Source organism: Vombatus ursinus, unplaced genomic scaffold (assembly GCF_900497805.2).
Source record: "Vombatus ursinus unplaced genomic scaffold, bare-nosed wombat genome assembly UNPS02014773.1, whole genome shotgun sequence".
NCBI classification, from domain to species: Eukaryota; Metazoa; Chordata; class Mammalia; order Diprotodontia; family Vombatidae; genus Vombatus; species Vombatus ursinus.
Genome location: NW_020954551.1, coordinates 30,896,949 through 30,916,453, shown reverse-complemented (window position 1 = coordinate 30,916,453; position 19,505 = coordinate 30,896,949). Strand labels below are relative to the sequence as shown.

Here is a 19,505-nt window from a genome sequence, read left to right as displayed (position 1 = left end):
TACTAGCCACTCCCATCCAGATCTCCTTAGGCCCTTCCTCCTGTCACTCCAAACTACATGGCCACTCCTAGATTCCTCCCAGTCTTTCTGTATATAAGGTCCATTTGATCTCCATTAAAATGCTGAGATTCTTAAAATCTAGCCACGGCTTAGATTCTTATAATCTAGCCACTGGTCAGATTCTTATAATCTAGCCACTGCTTACCCATGTTCAGACTCCTTAAAAGTCTGCCCAATATGATGGATGTTCTAGTAAATCTTGTCTTTGGCTGAAAGAAAGCTTGGGTCGAATTCTTTTCGGCATGCGGCAACCCACGTGTTGTGATTTTGGGGTCCCAGCACCCCTGAGCCCCTAAACCGCATCACAAGTATGACAAGTCTAACAAGTCTAACCTCTCTTCTTTGTGACAATTCCTAAAAATACTTGAAATCAACTATCACAGCCCCCACTAACCTTTTTCTTCAGGTAAAATATTTCTAGTTTTTTTTCAACCTAACCTTGTATACCATGATTTCAAATCTCTTTATAATATGAATTACCTTCACATGGAAATATCCCAGCTTGTCACTGTCTTTCCTAAAACATGATCCCCAAAGTAACTTCAATATTCAGACATGGTATGACAAGGGCAGAATACAGTGGGACAACCACTTCCCTCATTTGGGATGTTATGCTTCTTTTGATACAGCCTACATAATACCTTTCTCCCATGAACTGTTCTTTTACCATACCTCTGTCCCAATGTGTAATTTATTTTTGAATCAAAGGTCAGGACTTCTCATTTGCTGATAATAAATATAATTTTATTGTAGATGACCAATCATTCTAGCCTGCTGAAAACCATTGGAATCCAACCGGGACATCTGATATTTCAAACAACCTTTCTAGGGTAATAGAATCTTGGAGTAAGAAGATACTTTGGTGGCCATGAATTGAACTAGTACTTGAACAAGAACCCCCTCTATAATATCCTTAACAAGTGGTGATACGGCTCCTACTTGAAGATCTCCAGTGAGGGAGAACCAATTGCTTTCTGAGGCAGGCTATTTCACTTTGGAATTGCTCTAATTGGCAGAATTTTTCCCTGCTTTTATGCAACATTGGCCTACAGTTCTTCCTTTTGCTCTTTAAAGCCAAGTAGACATCTCCTTCCACATGACAATCTACAAATATTTGAAGACAGTTATTATGTTATCCCTAATATTTCTCTCTTTACACCAAAAACTTTAAATGGCCTTTAATATTATGGTCTCCACACTCTCTTTATCGGCTTGCTCTAGACATATGTCAATGTTTTTCTTGGTCAAGTCTGGCTAACCAGGAAAAGTATAGCAGACCTATGATCTCCCTAATCCCCTGTGATCTGGGCATTATGATATTAATCTTATTCCAAAAGCATGCCAGCTTTTATGATTGCCTCCTCCTAAAACTGACTCATACTGAGTTAGAGTTTATTAAAACAATTATATCATTATTATTTTTAAAATATCCACTACTGTCTAATCACACCTCTCCCATTTTGTACTTGTAAAATTAATTTTCTATACCAAAGTCTAGGGTTTATATTTCTTTTATTTTTTCTCACTTATTAGATTAGGATCACTATTATATTCTGTCAAGATTTTTTTTGGCATCCTAACTCTGTCATCCAATATAATAAATATCACTCCCTTCATTTACCATTTAGAGTAGGAGGATATTTAGAAGGCATCAAAGGAGACAAAGAAAGAAAAGCCAGAGGCATCCAGTAAAAATAGCAGTAAGAGAAAAAAGAGCATCACCTCCTTCTACAACCCCTTCGTTGATCATGAAACACCACTCTGCTCTTCCCACCAAGGTGAATAAGGGGAGAATCAAGAATAGAAAGAAAAAAATAATAATAAAGTTGAAATAACTCCCTGGAAAAGGGGAGAGAAAGCAACACAGCTGCTTCCTTTGGAGTCACATGGAGAAATAAGGTCAGGTGTTTCTAGGAATGCAACTATGTCACAAATTCTCAAAGTGTTTTAAAAATCAGCATCAAATTTTGAAATAACTATAAAAATCTGATATTTTAATTAATGGTAACTCATGCTAGGTAAGAAGCACTTGAGTAACAGGTATGGATGCAGAGTGGGTGATAAGAATGACTTCAGTTCTTCAGGTAGTGCTGAAAAAAAAACCATAGTGGTTATCTAATCCAACGAACTCATTTCAAAAATGAGGAAACTGAGCTCAAAAAGCCAACCATATGCAGATTAACTGCACACAAAATAACACAAATGTCTACAGTGTAAACTTCAAAATCTAAGTTACTGTTGCCAGTTGTTCAGTCTCTCTTTCCATGACATAGCTCTCTGTTTCAATCACCCCAGAGTACAAAAATGTCACATAAATATCAATAAGAATAAGATAATTTTTTGAGGGGGGAAAGGAATTGTTGCAAAATAAAATAAAATAAGCATCTGATTTCAGAATGACATCTCTTTAGAGAGAATATTTTATGAACCCAACCTAAAGGCTCAAGTCTGAAAATATGTCCAAATGTAAATCAGAGAAAGGATTTTGTGCATCAAGTAGAATTATATTTTACATAACATATCTTTGAAAATCTGCCCATTTGAATATAATTGGCCAAGTCTGACCAAATACCAGGGACCAAGTCCCTGGCTCTAACTTGAGATAAGAAAAATAAACTCATTTCCAAGTCTGAAGTCGATTGGTTGTATTTTTCTGCTTTCAAAGCAGAGATTTCAAAGTCTCATAATTATCTTCTAATATTTCTATACTATTTATTCTGGTTAGTATTAAGCACAGGGAATGCTATGTGTAACCAGACACTCTTCTTTTAAAGGCTATCACCACTATGGCTGTTTCTTATGACCCTAAATGTTTGCCTTCATTTGAGTGAGGGGTCATTTGGCCATTCATTAATGTGCAACTATTTGCAAATGGGCAGGTTTCCACCTGGGCTATAATACTTATACATGTTTTATGAGATTTTAAGTAGCAGTCATATCAATTCTAGTAAAATGTTTCTTTTGTTTTCTACTAGCACTCTTTTAGTTTAAATTTCGCACCTTAAAACTTTATTTCTGAAAGCCAACCAAGTGTTATAAATGATCATGTCCCAAATTCACTTCAGAAGATGTGTGAAAGCAAAAAAAAAAATGTTGGAGTGATGTTAGGATAATGTAAACTGAATAAAACATAAGGACAGAGATATTTATAGGGTGTTAGTCTTATAGTTCAGTACTTTTCCTACCTGCCTCTTTGGAAATCTGGGTGAAGGATTCAACACCTTTTTCTCCATAACTTCCTTCTGATGCAAGAGTGGAGACATAATTCCATCCCAAAGCTTTCACAATATCGACCATGGCCTGGGCCTGAAAGGAGTCTGGTGGGACCACTCGAGAGAAGAAATCGTACCTTCGGTCATCACTTAATTCTGGTGCAGTTGAGGCATAACTAATCTGGGGGATCTGGAAAGGATAGAAGATCATACCAAAAATCAATCAGGATATGACATGCAACACTATAAGCAGTTTAGCTTAAACACAAGGTTTGTGCCAGTAGAAGATAAATGTAATCCAAAAAGGTCACTTATTTTTTGACAGTAAAATGAACTACTTTTTAGTATAAGAAGATGACAACATATCAGAGTTGTAAGAGATCTTGGTGGCCATCCAGTCCAAGCTCTACTTAAAAAATTCAAAAAATTCAACCCCTGCTTGAAAACCTCCAGTAGTAAGGAATATATCATCTCGAGAAAGGTCATTGTACTTTTGGACAAGTCTCATGGTTAGGAAGCTTTTTGTTTGTTTGATTTTGTTTTTTCATGACTTCAGGCTGACTTTACTGGCTTCTACCTGTTGTTCCCACTCTGGCTTTTTGGGAAATACAGGGCCTTAGCTCTTTTTCCACACATTAGTCCTTCAAAAACTTGAAACAGATGCTAACGCCACCACCTCTATCCCAGGCTAAACATCACCAGTTTTTGTTTTTACTTTTTTTTACTTTACTTTTTCATTGAACCTAATACAATGTGATTTTCCAGTTCACCATATGCAACAAACTAACTTAGAATTTTGACCTCTGTATCAAGTTCAGGGGACCTGCAGATCCAGAGGGGCACATGTTCACAAACTGTCTCCCTTGTACATAGCAGAAATAGATAGGAAAATGATGAAATCAGGGCTCAGAAAGCTTCGTCCAAAAGTCAAAGAGGTAGAGCTGGGAAGTCACAGTGTTTAAATAGGACAGAGGTTGGGTTAAGAAAGACTATAGCAAAATAGGTCCTGGACTTATCGAAGATGATGAGACTGACATGAAAGTCACAGACAACAAGTTATAGGATGGATTTGGATAGGATGCAGTAGCCTTAATGGAGAAGAGATTGACAAACTAGGAGAATTCACAAAGACAGGTGAAAAGGAATACTCCTACTTCTCCTGTCTGCGTATACTGGGGGTAAGAGTGAAAACATAGCCAGCCTTGGTGTCAAAACAAAAACAACCTAGGTTTTAGTAGGAAATAAAGTAAAATAAAGAGATCTAGGAAAAAAGAGGAGTTTGTTAAAAAAAAATGGTGAAGGATTCCAGAGGGTACCATGGAAATGAAAGCAAAGGAGGATATGGATTGGAAAAGGAAAGGCCTGAGCTGGATAGAGATGAGAGTAAAGGCAGAGCTAGTAGCTTGGCAAAAGAGATACAGCCTAGCTCAATTCAATTTACATTAAAAAGTGTTCATTACCTGCTAAGAACACTAATAGGATTAGAGACACAGAGACCAAAGAGACAGAAAAAAAAAAAAAACAGAAAAGAAAAGAATTAGTTCCTACCCACAAGGCACTTACATTCTACTGAAGGAAACGTGTGTGTGTGTGTGTGTGTGTGTGTGTGTGTGTGCGCGCGCGCAATTTAGGACTGGTCCATGAGGGATTAGTCCCAGAAGCATGTGAAGGGGATCCACATAGATATGTGATGAATCTGTTTCTGGAAAGAAATGATGAGGTGGAATGAAGGGTCCTGGCTTTCCACTTCAAACCATGTATAGGTATTATAAGAGTTACCTGTCCACTTACTGCATGATGAAGAAAAGTCCTTTGATTGGCTGCTAGGCTAGACCTAAGAGTATATGCAAGAAGCACTAAGTAGGCAAAATAGATCTTTCTCTTTCCTAGTTGTGATCAAAGCAAGGACTGCTGTAAACCTCTCTAGGTGGGAAAAGAGAAGTGGTATCAGCAGCCTATTCCTCCCTTCTGGGCTAATGTTTGGTCATGAGCATGGCAAGGCTGTTTTTCTGTCTCTGATAAAATGGACTAGACTTATAAGCTTCTTCATAAGCTTTGAAAGGTTGAAAGAGTCACTGGCCAGAGGTCCAGGAACTTGAGTCTATATCAGGTATTGGCTTCCAGCAGCCAGCTAGTGAAGATTGTAACTCTGAAGAAGGACCTGTTAGACCCAACTCAGCAGTGAACTGACCTGGAGACAGTGTCCTATAAGCAAGGCAAGGGAACAGCTCTATCTTTCAAATCCTCCATATTTGAAAGTAAATTTGGTGAGTGAATGCTTTCTAGCTACCTCTGTAAGTCTCCCCACGGACCAAGGTGTTAAAAGAGGGCATGTGTGTCTGGTGTTGCAGGAAAATACTTTGTAACTCCTGTTCCTGTTATACTTTGTCAGTAACTAAAACTTTATAAAAGTCTACTGATCTTAATTGATTAAATTGAAAGTGGGCTGCTCATCAACAGTATTAAAGAGATATTCACTGGAAATGATAAATAATATTGGGGCAAAGACACCATAATGAGAGCTTGAGCAGATAGCATTAGAAGGACATTTTAATTCCTCAGGCATACCCTCAGAACCCTTAAAAGATGATATAGCTATGTAACCACAATCTGGGGACCCAACTTGCCAGTGTGAGTGTGAGTTGAGTTAATAACCATTGTATGTCTTTATAGGTTACATAAATACTAGTAAACATAAAATACAAACCAAACAAATATCAAATAATTTTTGGGGGGTGAACCAACAACTGGGGAAGAATGAAGGATAAGGAAAGATCTCGTGTGTTCAATAGCTCTTGAGCTGAGTTTTGAAAGAATCTGATGATTCTAAGAGGGAGAAGGGAAAATGAAATATATTCTAAGAACTAGAGATAGCTTTGAATCTGAAGTCAGAAGACCTGAGTTTGAATGTGAGCTTTAACAGTAGCTTTCTTATTGCAGGCAAGGTATTGAACTTCTGAGTTCCAACTTCATAATTTGCCCAACGGTTCACACTGCTGTGAGGATAAAATGAGACAATGTATGTAAAATGATTCGTATAGCCTGAGAGTCCAAAAACACTCTTTAAGGGGCTAAATCTTAATTTACTTTCTCATTAATTGTGAGGTGTGGAGTGGGGAGAAGAGGAGGTAGAAGTAGCCACAATAACAGCCAGACTGCAGAGGGATATTCCAAGACACCTTGGGAGAATGGTATAAGGAATGCAGTACGGGTGAAACGTCAATGTTCCTAACTGTCCACTTCCTGAGTTTTCAGTTGTATCTGTTTCATTTCTCAAGATTCTCCTAAGACCCTGAGCAGGGAGGGTTTGTATAACTACTAAACTTGCCTTTTCAGAGCATGCTGCTTCCCCTCTCTGTAGGGATATGTCCATGGACTCCACAGTCCCAGAATAATTGGGATCAGGAGCCTGAATCACTGGGGGAAATTCTCAGGACTACATTTCCCAGAAAGTTGTATGCGGACCCCCAATGTGGTGATGTTACACAACCCATACTATATTTGAGTGATGAGGTCCTACAGCATATGATGTTTACAAAGACTATGCCAACTTTAGAGGGGCAATCAGAAGACAGGAATGGTGACTGAATAGAAATAAATGACAGTGCAGTTATACCTGTCATGCTTTGGCACAGAAATACAATAGTGGAATCTCAGAGCTATGGATCTGAAAAAAAAAAGATATTGACTAAATAGTTTCATAAACTTGAGAAGTAGCAAAATGTTCTAGAGTCATGTGGTGGCCCTGAGTAATTCTTATGAGAAGAAAAGAAACAAGCATTTATTATATATCTACTATGTGTGAGTCACTGTGCTAAACACTTTACAAACATTATCCCATTTGATCTTCACAACAACCCTATGAGATAGATGCTATTATTACTCCCATTTTACAGTTGAACAAACTAAGGCAGGCAGAGGTTTAGTGACTTGCCCAGGGTCGCACAGCAAGTAAATGTCTGAGGCTAGATTTGAAAGCAGGTTTGCATGAAACCACGCTCAATACTCTAGCGACTGCACCACCTAACTAATGGTGGAGGGGAGAGATATGTTATACCTGTTTCCCCCCTAAAATGTTGGGAAATTTCTTTCCCTTTTAATGAAGCTGAGAGTCATCAAAAGGACCTTTAACTAGGAAGCTAAAGGGAAAAGAAGAGAGTACAAAAGCATATCAAGAAATGAGTTTAGAGAATCCCCAATTCTTGCCCTAATAACTTAAATTTTAAACAATTTTTTTGGATGATGCAACTATATTCTTCCTTGAATCCATCTTGTATGGACCGAGAGGGTATGACTAAAAGAAGTCTCTAGACTTCTAGCCCTTGGGGAATATTCATAGGTGTCACTGCCAGACTGTATGATTCTTAGACCCAACCCTGGGTATGGGACCCTGGGCTGTGCTGCAGTTTTCTGCTGCTGTCCTGATCCTTGTCTGCCTGCCTGAAGAAGGTGCTATTCTATCTGAAAGCAAAGATTTACCTGTGCTTCAAATAAGGACAGTCTTGACCTTGCAGTCCCTTTCTAAGCCTCTGGGCTCCTTAAAATCCTCTCTGTACTGTTCTATTTGTTTGAAACATATTCGCTGGCTTGTTAAGTCTGGCCCTAATCTTCAGGGAACCTCAACTTCCTTATCTATGATCGAACTTAGCATCTAGTCCTAGGCTCAAAAAATAGTTCTATGGGTTTCTTCCAAAGGCTTCTTTCCTAGAGCCCTTGGGTCATATACTGGCTCTCTCCAACAACCAGAAGCAAACTTTCTGGCTCTTCCTGTCTGACTGCCCACTATGTTAACATTTTCTGTCAGAGGCATACACACTTCCAAGAGCCAGCTCTTTGGCAGAACATAAATGCCTGATGAATTTTGTGCTCAATGATTGATGAAACATGTCCTAGTTCAATTTATTAATTCTGTCCATTTCCTCAGTTTCTTTAATCTCTAAAATGACTCTACATTAATCCCAAAGTGGTCTTCGAGACTCCCTATCATTACAAAATACACTTTCATCAACAATGATAGACACAATTTCTACCAAGGACAGAGGAATGCCCTCAATGCATGGTTGACAACAAATTCTTTACCCCGCCCCCCACAAAACACAGGGACCGTCACCATTATCATCACCATCACTATCACACAGGCATATAGATATTTGACTGGTTCACTAAATTATAACAGAGGTTATGGTAATGCAACATCCAAGGAAGAAGAAAATATGAGGGAACAAGATAGGAAAAGAAGCAATAAGTATGCAGCTGTGATGAGTTCTCTTCAGCTAATGTCCATATATAAAGGTAATATAAAGGTTACTTCAAACATTGGGGACATGATTCTGACTATTTGTCAGAAAAACCAATCACTATTGTATCTGGTTTAATTGCTGGGACACTGTCAGGACCATATGACCCTGGGAATTCCTCTGATGAGAGATCACATGATGTAGTAGAAAAATCACTGGAGGTTCAAATTCTAGCTCTGTCAGTACTGTCTTGTGGGTCTTTAGATAATAATATCTAGCATTTATATGCTGCTTTAACATTCGCAAAAAATAATGTGTGTATATATGTATGTATGTATGTATGTATGTATACGTTATCTCATTTTGTCCTGACAATCCTGTGATGTAGGTGTTATTTCATTTTACAAATGAGGAAACTGATGCTAAGAGAAGTTGTGTCTTGTCCAAGGTCACACAACTAATAAGCATCTGAGGTTGGATTTGAACTCAGTGTGCCTCTTAGATGCCTCTATAGCTCTAACCCTTAGTTTATCTCTCTATAAAATAGAAAAAAAAAGGTACTTGCACTACCTTACTCATAGAAGTTTTTAATATCAAATGATATAACACATAAATATTCTGTAAACCTTAAAGAACCGTATAAATATTACCTATTGTTGACAATATTGTATGGTAATATAAGTTGGTATGATCCATCCACTTAAACCTAGACCTAGGGCACAATTCCTTGTTCCTGTAACCCAGGAATAGTAGGGACCTCATTCATCTGTTTGTCTTCAGGAAATTGGAGGGAACTGGGCTTGAGCTGGCTTGAGTTTATCAGATTACTAAGAGCGTTTGTTTGTGCTGAGCCTTAGCTCAAGCCTGGACAATACAGTTGCTTGCTGGAAAGCACAGCTCTGAGAGATATCTTTGCTTTTCATTCACTTCATCTGATAGATTGACAGAAAGGGTCAGTCCCCAACAGACTGTCCCCTAAGCCTTAGGGACACAGACTTGCAGGTGAGCAGAGGATCCAGGATCACAGGATTATTGATGATTTAGAGCTAGGAGATCCCTCAGAGGTCACTGATTCCACTCCCTCATTCTACAGAGGAGAAAACAGACCCAGAGTGATAAAGTGATTTCTCCAAGTTCACTAAAGTAATAAGGGGCAGAGTTTTGAACTGGTCAAAATCTTGAGAAAGGGGAGGGCAGTGATTCTGGAGGGTGAGCTCTGTCTCCTCCAAACACTTGTGCCCATAGATACATCTCTCCCTAACAGACTCATATGCCGTTGAAAATCACCTCCTCTCATGTCATTGGCAAACATACTATAGTCCATCGATCTCTGATTCTATAGAAAATACTAGTATAGATAGGGGCAAAGGTTATAATTCACATCATATGCTTGCTTCCTATGTGATGCTATTGGTTCTATGGTTTGACATTTTAGACAGAACATCTCCCAGCTGAATAAAAACTTTTGGGTTAAAAAACAGGCCACACAACAACTTCCCACCTAAGAAATAAGAAGCAGAGAAGCCAAGCATAGCAATACATTTCCGTCAATTTTAACTTGTGGAAATTTAAAAGCTTTGTGCTACTACACAGATGCCTACGTTGCCAAAATCACTTTCTACCTGCAAACGAGTGTTAATAAAGATACATTCAGCCCTCTAAAGGAACAGCAATTCCACTGTGAATTTGCATTTATGTTGCTATAGTAAAACATCAGAATTGTAAAATACTCCAATGCAAATGCGTTTTCTAAACTGTACCCACAATTTAAGAAATGAAAATCCCTATGAAATAGGTTTCTTTCTTCATGGACATATAGACTGTGGCAATGATTAGCATCCATAGTCTATCCCCTTTCATTTGAGACTCAAATGCACCACTAGAGTTATACAAACTTGCCATGACCTTGTCATCCTTATCTCAATGCTCAGAACACAGCAATGCTATATAACTAGAAGTTAGAGATTATATAGAAAGTCATGCATGCAAAAAAAGAGATACACACATAAAGATATCTTTGCAATAAGGAGGACAAGATTCAAAGAATATGGGCAGCCTATAAACCAACATTTTCATATGTTCATTTAAATGTTTGCAACTCTATTTGAGCCAACCAGCTCTACTCTTTTGTGCTGTTTGTTGTAGCTAGGTATAAGCTGAAGTCCACAATTGGAAAAAAACCACAACAACAAAAAAACAAAAAAACAAATCAATTTAAATGACAATTAGCATTATGTCTTTTAATCAACATTGTGGATTTTTAAATGTAATTTTCATTAAGGACAAGATGCTTTTGCCTCAGTGTTTGACCTAAGTCTAGACCTCAAGAGGTTATCTGATCCGGTCCATTGCCTCTAGGCAGATCAAAACCTAAAAGAAGATGGATTATTGTGATCCTTTTTCAAACACCTCTAGGGGTAAAAATTCCACAGTCTCTCTTGGTATCTAACAAAATTCTTTATTGCTGCTATTCCAGTCCATTTCCTCTTGTCAGTCTGCCATGGAGATTGAAAATTTGTCTGGCGATACAGAACAACTCATAATAACATTTTAGATACATGAAGACAGGTATTAAGTGTCCCTGTGAGCCTTCTCTTCTTCAGGATAAACAACCTAAATACCTTTAACCCTTTCTCACAAGATCAATTTGGCTTCCCTTTAATTCTGTTGTTCTTCCCCGTATCTTCTTTATTTTCACTATATCCCTTTCATAAAGGGGAGAGAAAATTGGACACTTTCTAAAAATAACAAGAAAAGAAAAGAAAGAGAAACAGTTTGGTCAATGGAGAATTACTTCCTGACTCAGTAGAAAATGAGGGGTAGTCTAAAAGGTATCTCCCCCCCTCCACCCCTAGTCATTCAGGCAATAACTTATGGGATAATTCTGAATTGTTTAAAACCAATGGTCAATAACCTTTTGCCTTTAGCTTCCCTTTAGTGATAATGAATTACACTCACTCATCCTAAAATATCTATGGTTCTAGATTCCTGATTATTATTCATTCATTCAAAAACATTTACTAAGTGTCTACTCTGTGTAATATAATATGCTAGACTTGGGAGAAACAAATATACCATAAAGCTTAAGACATACCAGATGAGTAGGATACAAGGTATATCTAGACAAAATGTTCTACAGAAATCTGAGAAGGAAAAAAAATATGTGAGTATACATATCTGTATATATGTGCACATACACATATACACACATGCATGTATGTGTATATACATACATGTATAAGTATGTATTGTGTGTTTATATGTATATATGTTTATATATGTGTGTAAATATATATATTATATATATATATATAATATATATACACACATACATATACATGCAAGAAGGTCACAGAATATCAAAGAGGTATCACCCAAACTGGATCTTAAAGAGAATGCTTTAAAAAGGTAGAGGTGTGGAAATGGTGAAGAGTATCACAGATTCAGAGTTTTAAATGACTTTGAAGGTCATCTGGTCTCATACACTCATCTTACACATAAAGCATTCAGGTACATAGAGCTTCACAGGTATAAAGTCCTAGGTTAGAAAGAGATCTCAGAGACCATTTAGCCTAAACTGCATCCCATTTTACAGATGGAGAAACTGAGGTCACAGAGGTTAAGTCCAAGGTCACATGCACAGTAAGTATTCAAGATGGGATTTGAACAAAGGTCCTCTCATTCTAAATCCAACACTCTTTCCACTACACTACACTATCTCAAGGTATGGGAAATGGAATGTGAAAATACACAGAGGCAAAAGATAGAATAGTATCTTTGGTGTGCAGCTGGTTGGTGACTGTAATACTGAGGACATGAAGAAGTGCAACAGAAAAAAAAAAGCTAAAAAGATTTGTTGGAGTCAGAGTGTGGAGGCCTTAAATTCTAGGCTCTTTGGTTGTACAAATTGGAAATAAAACATTAAAGCTAAAAATATTAAGTGACTTCTCTAACTTTTACACTTCATCTTACAGGCAAATTAGTGTCAGGGACGATTTTGAGTCAGAGCTGACATGATTACAGACACCAATTAGGAAGATATTACAATAGACCATATTAAGAGAGATGATGAGGGCCTAACCTAGGGAAAGCAGAGTAAACAAATAACACATTTGAGTATTTTAGTGACCCGTGATGTCATCAGCAGGGCAGGCCCCTCCACCAATGCAAAGAAGCCTAAAATAGATAATAGAACACCAATAAAAATTAAAATATGAGGAGTTCATAAGAAAGCTATGATATGCTGTGAGAGTATAAGGTCTCCAATAGTCTGGGAACAGCAAACGTATCTTTCAAAACTATTCTTTAGCATATGCAGTCTATACCTGGGTAGAAGTCATATCTGAAATGAGCTGTCTGCCACCTGCTCCTTGCATATGCAGTCTATACCTGGGTAGAAGTCATATCTAAAATGAGCTGTCTGCCACCTGCTCCTTGACTTATTGCCAAGAGTTTACTTCTGTGGAGAAAAGCTGAGGGCTTTCCTACCTTGGACTTTGTAAAGGCAGCTTTATCTGGGACATTTTAAAGCTTCTCTTTTAAAAATTTTCCTTTCATAGAATCACAAGGCTTTGAAAGTTATTCAGAATCTCATGCTTCACTCTGCATTCTATCACCCTCAATTCTAGAACCATCCTTCTGTTGGTGCCACAGTTTCTATCCCTATGGCTCACAGCAAATGTTTGTTTTAGATATTTTTGCTTCAAATTGTGTAATGTTCCCAGTGGACAAATTATTTTCCTTTCCCACCCTCTTCTTGCAGCCAATACACATAGTGAATAAATGGAGCAATCTTTTTGAGGGAGCTGTGGTCAACGGAGCTTTTTTGAACTCCCATGATGCTGTCACCCAGCTCCTGGTGGTTATACCATATTGATGTCACTCAGCTGGTTGAATGACCCTTGGCGAGAAACTTAAAATTTTCCATGCTCTAGGTAACAAAAACTACAGAGAAGGTGTTGACCTACTTTTATAGAGGGAATTTCCTCTTTCAGGAGAACCACACATCAATGAAATCATAGGTTTTGTCCCTATCCTTCTATTATTGTACCATTATAACAAAAAATGAATGGAACATATCATAGAAATGAAATATTGCTAGTGTATTATAGAGCACCGAGATAGAACTGATGTTAAAGGACATCTACCCTTTTCTCCATTTTATGTATGAGGAAACAGACAGCGACAATAACTTGCCCATGTTGGCGTGGACAGCATGACAGGGATTCAAATCTCAAGTTTTGTGAATAAAATCTACATCTCAATCCTCCACCCTCAACTAACCCACAAATCTGTCCCCTAAAAGGCAATAGCTTCTGATCCACTTATAAACACAAAGTCATCGAATGCTCCTCAAGTTGTGGTTTGGTGGTTATGAGTTTATGGAATTTGGTTTTGAGTAGCTTGAAAGCAAGAAAAATCCAAATGAGCAAAAGAACCAGAAAAAAAAAAGCAATGGACCAAATACAGCCATATTGCTCCAACCCCCTGCTCCCCAAGATTTCTACTTGAGTTTGATTAAGGTCTCCTCTGGCTCTTGAAACTTCATAAATTTATTCTTGAAGTTCAATTCAAATTAAAAATGTATTCACAGTTTGCCAGCCACAGTTTGAATAAATTCCATCTCCTTTCATAATTTAAAAGAATTGTGAAATGTATATTCTTCAAATTGTCTGTGAAACCGAGTTTTCCATCTATCAGAAAACTCTCTATCTGGTCACTTGATACAGCAGAAACAACTGTGTCCTTCAAATGGGCCCCTGGTGTAGTTCCCCTGTCTTTCAATTGAGTATTAAAATATCTTCTCACGTTACTTAATGCGGATAAGAAGTTCACATGTGTTGCCCAATCCAAAGACGTTGGGCCTGAGGAGCCAGAGTTGCTTACGAAATAGAATGTCAAAATTAAAAAGCAGTTCTATTTATTGCAAGGCTAGACCAAACTACATCCCTCAGTTTTAAAGTACTGTATTCTATAGCTGCTAAGTATGCTGTGTTTCAGCCAAGCAAACTTAGATGAAGATCTGTTACTCCACAACATTATGTGAGTCTGTTTACAAGGTTCTTTATTCCTCCTATTTGGTGACTTGGAAGTCCACCTTTCTCTTCTACAGCTATACAGTACTAATAGTCCATTTAAGGCAGAATGACATTCATCATAGTAATCTTTCTTGCATGTCATCATTTTAGTCATTTTAAATAACAGTTTAAGGATATTCTAATTTACTTTATTCCCCAATTTGGACATCTTAGAACCTTAACCTATAAGGTCATTAAATCCTTCTATAGGTCTGCTCCAAGTAAGGAAAATGGTTTCTTAAATTATATTCCCACAATTTACAGCCTCTCTTCCCTCCCCAATGAGGGAACACTATTGCTACCTTTACTTGCTAGGAACTTCATGAATTGGAAAATTAGAGACCAAATATCCAAACAGTTAAGGCAGTTTGCTGTAGTGGATAAAGGGTTATCATGGAGTCAGGAAGATTGGGATGTGAATCATGCCTTTGACACTATTTAACCATGAGAAAGTCGCCTAATCAACCAGAGCCTCCCTGTCCTCATCAGTAGAAAGGGAGTAGTAATATAGAAGTATATTGGTATAAGAAAGACCTAAGTTGAAGCACTGACTCCAATGTATGCTAGCTGTATGTGCCTGGGAAAGTCTTACAATGTTCTTAATAACTCTCTAAAATTATGATCTACAGAACATTTTTCAGTCAGCACTGGTTGACACTTGGATTTCCCCTCACTGATAAAATTATAGCTTTAGCCAAAAAATAAAAAGAAAAAAAGAAATGCATCACAAGATTGCTATCAGGATGTAAGGATCACATGAGATAACATATAATAAGTGCTTTGCAATGTTTTCAGTTCTTTATAAATATAGGATAGGGCTGGACCTGTGATTTCATAGGTAATTCTTGCAGTGGTAACAGTGATGTAAGCATTTTTTTTTCTTTTAGCTAGGCAATGGGGTTAAGTAACTTGCCCAGGGTCACACAGCTAGTAAGTGTTATGTGTCTGAGGCCACATTTGAACTCAAGTCCTCCTGAATCCAGCACCGGTGCTCTATCCACTGTGCCACCTAGCTGCCCCTTAAGCATATTTTTTAAAGGTATCTGAATATACAGCTGAGCAGGTATCAGGTTGGTACCTTTCTTTGAGCTTATAGTATTAGAGTTGCCTAGAGCTCTATGAAGTTTAAGTAACTTGATCAGTGTCACCCAGTCAGCCCTCACTGAAGGTGGGACTTGAACTCAGGACTTTATATATCATTGAGCACTAAATTTAGAAATGGTCTCATGCATCTGATTTGTCGTTAAAAACCCATACACAAATCAACTTTCCTAAAGCAGCCCAATTCTATTTTGTTTCTAACATACCCTTTAATTTAACTATGCAGATTTCAGGATCTTAAACATCTGTACCTACCTAAAAGAAATCAAACTGGAAGAAAAAAAATTTCTAAAAAATTAGAATCAGTTCTAAAGCCTGAAGGAAACTTAGAGGTCATGCTGTCCTGTTCCACTCCTTCATTTTACAGACTAGGAAACTGAGGCCCAAAGAGGCTGAGTGACTTGCCCTAGGTCCCACCAATAATAAGAGGCAGGGTCATGTTCTGTCATTGATAACAAAACAGCACCAAGAAACTTGAGAAAAAGCATTTTTTTAAAGTAGGTTACTTTGAAGGTAGCATGAAAAACTCATTAAACCTGCTTGTAAGAATGATTTCATATAGATTTGAGTCCAATAGATAGAAAGGAGGGGGAAACATCATGTTTTCCTAATCAGAGGCAAGAATGTATTTAACACTATTTGTTCTACTTGTGAATAAATTCAGAGTCTGCTAAGCAAACTCACCATTTAAATGTTTGATGAAATTGATCCCTCACCTCCCTTCATTCAAGCCTCTCCCACAATCACCATACAGGCACATAGCATCAGGCAAAAAATTCATTGAACAGATGGATTTGGCAACATGCCCCACTGAAGATCAACTGTTTTTCAACATCTGTCAACCTAAGTAAAAGGGGAGTGACTTCCAGATGTGGACTAGATTATGTTATTATACAGCAACCTCCTCGAACTCAAAGCACCAGCACAACCCAATCATATGCTGTCATAAAATAATCCTATGCAATTTGTTGTTCCTCCCCCCATCTCCATGCACACACCTGTTTGTTGCTTTTTTTTTTTAATTCTGATGTCCCAGTTTTGCATTAACAGAGTTTTTATTGAACAGGATGGCGGGGTCACCGTTAAACATCTGTGGCTCTATGCATCTCTTTAAGGGAGTTGGAATGAATATCTTCACGTCTTCATTTCCTTGGGGATGTTGGCCGATCACCAGAATGCACAGCTGAAAAGTAATGCCATTGTGTACCTGATCACTCTTTACAGAGGGCAGTTTCCATGCAACTTTTTAAAAAAAGTCAAGTTTTGGAGGTATCATGTACAATTAAGATAATGCTTTGGTGTACCTGTTGAGACATTAATGAGCTCCCACTGGGGTATTATTAAGTTCACAGTTGGCCATAATTTCAGTTTTCATTCTTATTAAGCCTTACTGATACAGCTCTTAAAAGTGGAAAAAATGCTGAAATAACCCTTTCAAAAGAATTTTTTTGGATAGCACCCAATGCAATCGACATATCACTTCTCTCTCAACACCAATGTAGCTGTTCAGCGACTGGGTCTGCTGGCAACTTGGGAGAGAGGGTGAAGACAGGAGGTTATTTCTGAGAATTTAAAGATGACTCACACCCTTACATTAGTTTAAATTTGGAATTTTACTGTAGTTGAAATTATTAATGTCAGAGCTTAATCATTAATTAGTATAACTCTTCTTTTTTTTCTTTTCATTTCCCTAATTGCTGAACACTGGTATCTTCAACATTCTCAGAACTGTATACAATCATTTTCTCTGGTCTCAATTATCCAAGTGATCTTCAGGCTAATCAACTCACTCTAATATGTATTTCAAAGCAATCAGTTTTATTTGTATCCTGGAGAAAGTAACTTTCTTGAGGACAGGGATCATTTTTATTTTTGTCTTTGAATCAACATAGATTTAGAATGCTGGCCTCCCTCTCAGACGCCTCTAGAAGACTCTGGGCAAGTCACTTAAACTCTCAGTGTTCTAGGCAACTCTCAGGCTATAAGTTGCAGACAAGGTACCAATCTGCATTGGTAGATGGAGGATTATAGTGAGAAGCAAAGTAAATAATATATACAGCACTTTGCAAACCTTCAGGTTCCATACAAATTTAGTGATGATGATGATGATGATGAATTATTTAACACAGTGCCTCACATATCAGGTGCTTAATAATTGTTTTTCTAATTGATTTAAATCATTAAAATGCTTTGGGTTAACTATTTTGGACAAACTGCTAAAAAGTGATAGATGAATTGAATTCTCCTTCTCTGGAGGGCTTCCAGTTAAGGTTGGATGACCAATCACTTATCATGTATGTGTAGAGGGAATTCTTCTTTCTGTTTTTGTTGAACTAGATGAGCTTCAAAGTCTCTGGACAAGATTATCTCTCAGCTCCCTTCTAACTCAGTGCTTAGCATATGGAACATAGTAGGTGTTTAATAAATTTTTACTGAAATCTAGGTTTCCATAAGTCTGAATCTCTTCAAAAATCTTTTAAATGACCCAAAGACTCAAAATCAGGAAAAAAATGCAAAAAGTCAAATATAACTTGTATTTCTAAGACAAAATTGGAGAGTTGGACATTAGTACAATTTAGTGAAAATTCTGATTCTATAACAGCAAAATGTTAAGGAAAAAGCACTGGACTGGGGGTCAAAAGACCTGGACTCTGCTGCCTCTTGGCTGTATCACCTTAGACAAATCATTTAACCTCTCCAAAACTCTTGTTTCCTCATCTATAAAATGGGAATGACAATCCTTGCACTATGTGGTTCATAGGTAAAGAAAGCCTTTTGTAAAATGCAAAGTGTGATATTAGTGTCAACTATAATTATTCTGTGTGGAAAATGATTTTTGAGAACCAAGGGCTCAAGTCAGGTTGTTTTAAAAAAGCACAGAACAGTTTCTTGATCCTCTATTTCACTTGACTTATACAAACTGAAAAATCAGATCATCATCCTCCTACCCCTGCAATCTTCTTTCCAATTTTTGCACAAGTTTTGTCCATTTTAATACCCCATCCCAGTATTTCAGGTCCCTATCATTTTCAAGTTGACTTCTGTCCTAGGAGAAAAGGACCTGATAAACTTATTCATATCAGGGTGTTAAGAATTTAATGTTTCACCCTTGCCATGAGTATTTCCTTTTTTAAAAGAGGATCTGCTGTGAAAGGGTGACCAGCATGCTTCTCCCAAAGAGTTGAGAGAATGGAGCAAAAAGAAACATCTGAGTCCATCTTATTGAACTACTTAATTTTTCAGAAGGTACTGAAGCCCAAGGTGGTTAATGGCCTTGCCTAAGATCATGCAGGAAATAAACTCAGATCCTCTGACTCCAGAGCCTATAGAATACTTTCCATTTTACCATGCATAGTTGAATGAAGAGTATTGGGTTTAGAAGGAAAAGATCTTGGTTTGAATCTTCTCTAAGTAACTAACTACTCTACCCTTCATTGTGATCCCTCTTAGGTGTTGTGCACTATGGGACTGCGTAGTATACCTATCCTCACCTCTGGTTTGTTAGCTCAATTCAACAAACTTTTATTGTGCATCTATTATCTGTAAGGCACCATGGTCAGCACTAGGGTTAATGAAAACAAAACCTAAGTCCTATCCTCCAGGAAATGGTGTGTCACACACATAAAACCCTCCAACCTACCTAACAAGAGTGACCATGTCAGAATTTTCAGCTATACATGTTTTTCAGAAGGTCTATTCCCTGCAAAGATGAAATTACAACAATGATAGACAGACAGATAGAAAGATAGACAGACAGATAGAAAGATAAATAGATAGATAGATAGATAGATAGATAGATAGATAGATAGATAGATAGA

General features: G+C 37.6%; 1 protein-coding gene across 1 annotated transcript in view; it reads right to left on the bottom strand.

Annotated features, from left to right (window-relative positions):
* Positions 1 to 19,505, bottom strand: part of GRM7 (glutamate metabotropic receptor 7) — a 989,789-nt gene that overhangs the window by 653,305 nt on the left and 316,979 nt on the right. Inside the window, exon 2 of the mRNA XM_027863985.1 lies at positions 3,246 to 3,462. Coding sequence (XP_027719786.1) covers positions 3,246 to 3,462 — 217 coding nt within the window. The remainder of the gene's footprint in view (positions 1 to 3,245; positions 3,463 to 19,505) is intronic.